This window comes from Euphorbia lathyris, chromosome 10, assembly GCF_963576675.1.
Source record: "Euphorbia lathyris chromosome 10, ddEupLath1.1, whole genome shotgun sequence".
Lineage (NCBI taxonomy): Eukaryota > Viridiplantae > Streptophyta > Magnoliopsida > Malpighiales > Euphorbiaceae > Euphorbia > Euphorbia lathyris.
The window spans coordinates 7,924,822-7,930,539 of NC_088919.1; the positions used below are offsets into that span (position 1 = coordinate 7,924,822).

Consider the following 5,718-nt stretch of genomic DNA (forward strand, 5'->3'; position numbering starts at 1 on the left):
CATTGATATTTGTATAGAGAATATATTCTATTTAATTATATATTGTCTTGAAACTAGTTAAAGAAGTGGTACCTTATATCTTTTTATAAGTAATTCAAGTTCAGATTAACAAAAATAAAAATAAAAGAAAATGAAAACATTATATGTCTATAGACAAACAAATAAATAAATAATGCATACTTAGGTGTCATTTGAGGAGTTTATCTTAATACATGTGGCAATTGATGAGTTTTCCTTAAACTAGGTGTCAAATTAAGATGACAGATGTCATTAGGAAAAATATATATATTCATAACCACAAGTATTGGATATATATAAAAATATATTCAAAAACAAAGAAAAGAAAGGAAGGGGAGAAGGAAAAGGTAGGGGATTATTTTCAATAAGAGAAAGAAATAGTTCTTTTCTCTTTTCTGTAGTGAAAACTTTAAAAAGAAATAAGGAGCTGTAATACAGTACTCAATAGGAATGCAAGGAAATTCTTCTGTGTTGCTGAATCTACTCTTTGGTAAGTTCAATCCTTAACTGTCAAATTCGTCAAAATTCGAATGTTATATAGATATATTCACGGAAGCTATGCTATGCTATTTAAGAATTCGTAATGAATTATACCTATTCTGGTCAGTGTAATTGGCCTCTGTTAATCTGATTTTATTATCAGATGTTGAATAGTTGTTAAGGGTGTCAAACAGAAAACTAAAAGGATTTGCAGATGGAAAAAAATAATAATGAAATTATCTACAAGAGCATCAAGTTAATCACAAGAATATAGAATACAAAATATTTAGACTCTTCCCAAATTGCTAACCTTCTAATACTTTTAGCCATGCATGAAATAGCTGAAATAGGATTTATTGCCCCTGGTTTTTACAGTTCGGCCAATCAAGGGAAATGGTAGCTTTTATGAATAATTATGGTTGTATATATTATTGTAGGTTTAAAGTTTTAATTAAGGTTAATTACCATTTAGAGGCTAGGTTCAATAAAAATATATATTAATTGAACCTTACTAAAACCTGGAAATTACAATAGGATTAGTTTAATTAAAATTTATTCCTAACATATTAGTATATTTTTAAGTTAATTTGGCATATGGTCTAATACTTGACATGTGGAGAGAAATATAGGAAATTTTATAATTACCTGATAAGTTGGATAAATCTGAAGATAAAATTGGTGTTAATACACTCCTAGTAATGTCACTGGGTTTAACTGTACATTTGGTCGGAATTAACGATGTTCGGAATTAACGATACCAATATACGCGTTATAATTTTGGTGAAAAACGAGAAAAGTCCAATAAAAATGTTTGGCGTAAAATTTAGTTCTAAGTTATTTAGATTAATATTTAAGTGAATTTAAATTGTGGAGTTAAAATAAGTTATAAATTAGAAGGATTAATATCGATATTTGTTTAATAGAGTCTAATAATTTGAATATAAAAGAGTCTAATAATTTGAATATAAAAGTAGTAACATAATTTAAATATAAAGTTAGGACGAATATACTATTTAAAGTGGTTTAATGAGTTTAATAGTTCTAATTAATTTAAAATTTTCATTTTCGGTGACCGAAAATAGTCCTATGAGAATATTTATTTTTAAACGATATTAAATCGATACAATATTTTCAGCTATTTAATTCCTGAAGTTCGATTACATTATGGATCGATTAATCGATGATTTTATACGGATTTTTAACAATTTTAGTTATATTAAAAGATTATTTGATTTTAACGATATTGTGATTATTTTTGCGAAAATAGTTATTTGAAGTCAAATGGTTTTATGGTGATGGAATAAATTGGACGATCGTGAAAAAGAGACTTGAACATATTCTGAGCATATTCTGATTTTATGATTTTTATATCCATCTAGAGTAATCCGGACGGGTGGTTTTCATATTTGAAGACCATGTTCAGTGAGGGACATGGCCTGTGTACACAGCTTAAAGACCTAGTCGGGTATTGGCAGCGAAGTGTTGGGTAAGACCAATACGGGATTAGGCAAGGTTAAAGAGACGTCTCGAGTATATGTGGTTTATGAGGTTTATGATTGATACGTAATGGGAGAAACTCTAGAATGGATATAAGGTTTATGTTTTCGGTTATGAGTTGATTTTGATATAAGATTTTACATTTGATGAATTACGAGTTGGTTTGATAAAATGTTTGATTGATTACGAGTTCGTTTGATAAAACGTCTGATTGATTACGATTGATTACGAGTTGGTTTGATAAAACGTTTATTTGTTCATGAGCTAGTTTGATAAGACGTTTATTTGATTTGATTCGTTTTGATAAAATGATTTATAAATATAAGACTATATAGTAATAAAGTGAAGTATACGGTTAATCATTAGCGAGTTAATCAACGTGTTAATAATAAGTTAAAAGAACTACCTATTAAGAGAACTACCTAAAATAGGTAGAACTACGTGGCTTTGATTCCCGATTTAAAGATTAAAAGACGTTCGGGATATGTAGGAAGCTTGATAGAATTATCGAGTGCAAGCCAAATAATTAATAAAACTTTAGGTAGTCTGAATAAAATTTTATCTGTTAGAAAAATCAGTTCGCCTTCTAGACTTATAAGTTCGTTATCCTGTTTTCCCTTCATACCCGATGCCGTTTGGGGTCGGGTGTGATACTTTGGTTGGGCCTTTTCCTCAACTTTAGTCTCCGTCTCCTCCTCCGCCACCACGGACTAGTTTGGGTTTGATATATGTGTGATTTGATTTGTAGATGAATTTCTCAATATTATTTTATTTTCTTTCTTTTTTTATAGAAATTTTTCTTTTATGATTTTGGTAGTTTATTCGCACTATTGTCAATTTCTGCAGGATGAAATTCGGGTCAAGGAAAGGAGTCTTCGGTCATCTCCTTCACATCCCGAAAGGGAGTGGCGCGGTGCTTTTCCGCCGCTGAAAAGTGATCAACTCACTTGGATTCCACCCACTCTGCAACTTGAGGACGTACTCGCCCCGACTTTATTGGCTGTAGCACGTCAAACATTGGCGAAAATGAGAGAAAAAGAGTCTGTGGATGCGGGTGCAGGTGCGAGTGAGGGTTCTAGGGTTACACATGATTTAAATCAAGATCCATCTGAAAATCAAGAAACTGTGACTTTGGTTGGGCCTTTTCCTCAACTTCAGTCTCCATCTCCTCCTCCGCCACCACGGATTGGTTTGGATTTGATATATGTGTGATTTGATTTGTAGACGAATTTCTGATTATTTTTTTATTTTCTTTCTTTTTTATAGAAATTTTTCTTTTATTGTTTTGGTAGTTTATTCGCACTATTGTCAATTTCTACAGGAAGAAATTCGGGTCATGGAAAGGAGTCTTCAGTTATCTCCGTTCACATCCCGAAAGGGAGTGGCACGGTGCTTTTCTGCCATCGAAAAGTGATCAATTCACTTGGATGCCACCCACTACGCAACCTGAGGAGGTACTCACCCCAACTTTGAGGAGGTACTCACCCCAACTTTATTGGCGGTAGCATGTCAAACATTGGCTAAAATGAGAGAAAAAGAGTCCATAGATGCAGGTGCATGTGCGAGTGAGGGTTCTAGGGTTGCACTTGATTTAAATAAAGGTACATCTGAAAATCAAGAAAGAAACTGTGACTTTGGTTGGGCATTTTCCTCAACTTCAGTCCCCGTATACTCCTCTGTCATTACGGACTAGTTTGGATTTGATATATGTGTGATTTGATTTGTAGATGAATTTCTGATTATTATTTTATTTTCTTTCTTTTTTATATAAATTTTTCTTTTATTGTTTTGGTAGTTTATTCGCACTATTGTCAATTTTTGCGGGAAGAAATTCGGGTCATGGAAAGGAGTCTTCAGTCATCTCCGTTCACATCCCGAAAGGTGATCAACTCACTTGGATACCATCCACTACGCAACTTGAGGAGGTACTCACCCCGACTTTATTAGCAGTAGCACATCAAACATTGGCTAAAATGAGAGGGTTCTCCAACTGCAACAAAGGAGATTCCTCCTCCTCCCATCCTCCAACCATCCGATCCGGTCCGAGAGAGGGTTCTTCAGTAGTGAAGAAGAAATGGAAGGAATTCGGAGATGAACAACCGGTTTGGAAGAGGAAAAGATCTGAAATGGATGAACTAAAATCGAAACCGATTTGTTCTATCTGCGAGAAGGAATTCGGGGCCTGGAAAGGAGTATTCGGTCATCTTTGTTCACATCCCGAACGGGAGTGGCGCGATGCTTTTCCGCAACCCAAAACTGATCAACTCACTTGCATTCCACCCAGTACGCAACTTGAGGAGGTACTCGGTCCGACTTTATTGGCACGTCAGTCTCCTTTTTCGCCTCCACCACAACCGACTAGTTTTGATTTAAATGCCACTCTATCACCGGAAAATGAAGATAAAGCAAAGGATGGTGATGATTAGGAGAAGAGGGTATGGATACAGGGAAAAATAGAGCTTTCACTCTAAATTCATCAAATATATTATTTATATCTTATATTATTTATGATAATTTTGGTGTGTTTTATGAATTTCTTAAATATGGAAACAATTATTTGTAAGTTTTGGGATGAATTAGTGTGGAAGCATATATATTTTGATTATTATTATTATATTTTCTTTATTTTTTATGATTTTTTTTATAGTTAATAATGAAACATAGGCTTGATATATGTGTTATTTTTTCATATAAATTTTTCTATTATTGTTTTGGTAGTTTATGATTTTTTTTTTTATAATTAATAATGACGAATATATATATTTGATATATGTTGTGATTTGATTTGTAGATGAATTTCTTATTATTATTTTATTATTATTTACGACATTAAGTCTTTCACTAACGGTTTAATTTACGGCATTGTTATTCTAGAGTTCAATGTATGTGAAAATCAAAGTTTACAAATTTTAAAAAATAAATAATTAGAGATTTTATTGCAATATTAGTTCAAAAACTTAATTATATATTTACCATTTTTACTATTATTAGAATTAATTAGGTATATACCAAACATTTCCTTGTCAACAAAGGAGATTCCTCCTCCTCCCCCTCTTCCAACCGTTTCGTCTAGTCCGGGAGAGGGTTCTGCAACTGCAATAAAGGAGATTCCTCCTCTCCCCTCCTCCAACCATCCAGTCCGATCCAAGAGAGGGTTCTTCAGTAGTGAAGGAGAAAGGGAAGAAACCAGGAGATGAACAACCGGTTCGGAAGAGGAAAAGATCTGAAATGGATGAACCGAAAGCAGAACCGATTTGTTCTATCTGCGAGAAGAAATTTGGGAAGAGGAAAAGATCTGAAATGGATGAACCGAAAGCAGAACCGATTTGTTCTATCTGCGAGAAGAAATTTGGGGCCTGGGAAGGAGTATTCAGTCATCTTTGTTCACATTCTGAACGGGAGTGGCGCGATGCTTTTCCGCGGCCCAAAACTTATCAACTCACTAGCATGCCACCTAGTACGCAACTTGAGGAGGTACTTGCCCCGAATTTATTGGCGGTAGCAAGTCAAACATTGGCTAAAATGAGAGAAAAAGAATCCACGGGTGCGAGTGTAAGTAGAAGCGAGGGTTCTAGGTTACACTTGATTTAAATAAAGATCCATTTGAAAATCAAGAAACTGTGACAATGGTTGGGCATTTTCCGCCTCCACCACAACAGACTGGTTTGGATTTAAATGTCACTCCGTCACCGGAAAATGAAGATGAAGCAAAGGATGGTGACG

General features: G+C 34.0%; 1 protein-coding gene across 1 annotated transcript; it reads left to right on the top strand.

The window, feature by feature from the left end:
• Window positions 1-336: 336 nt before the first annotated feature.
• On the top strand, window positions 337-4,448 carry LOC136209747 (uncharacterized). Its single transcript, XM_066001329.1, has 4 exons — window positions 337-508; window positions 2,842-3,201; window positions 3,317-3,472; window positions 3,791-4,448. Coding segments are annotated over exons 2-4 (789 nt in total). The 5' UTR covers window positions 337-508; window positions 2,842-3,199; the 3' UTR covers window positions 4,422-4,448.
• Window positions 4,449-5,718: the final 1,270 nt, after the last annotated feature.

Excerpts from the sequence above, each read along its gene's own strand:
- LOC136209747 (XM_066001329.1), top strand. Across the intron at positions 3,473-3,790 it reads CTCACCCCAACTTTGAGGAG|TTTATTCGCACTATTGTCAA; the intron begins GTACTCACCCCA and ends TTGTTTTGGTAG.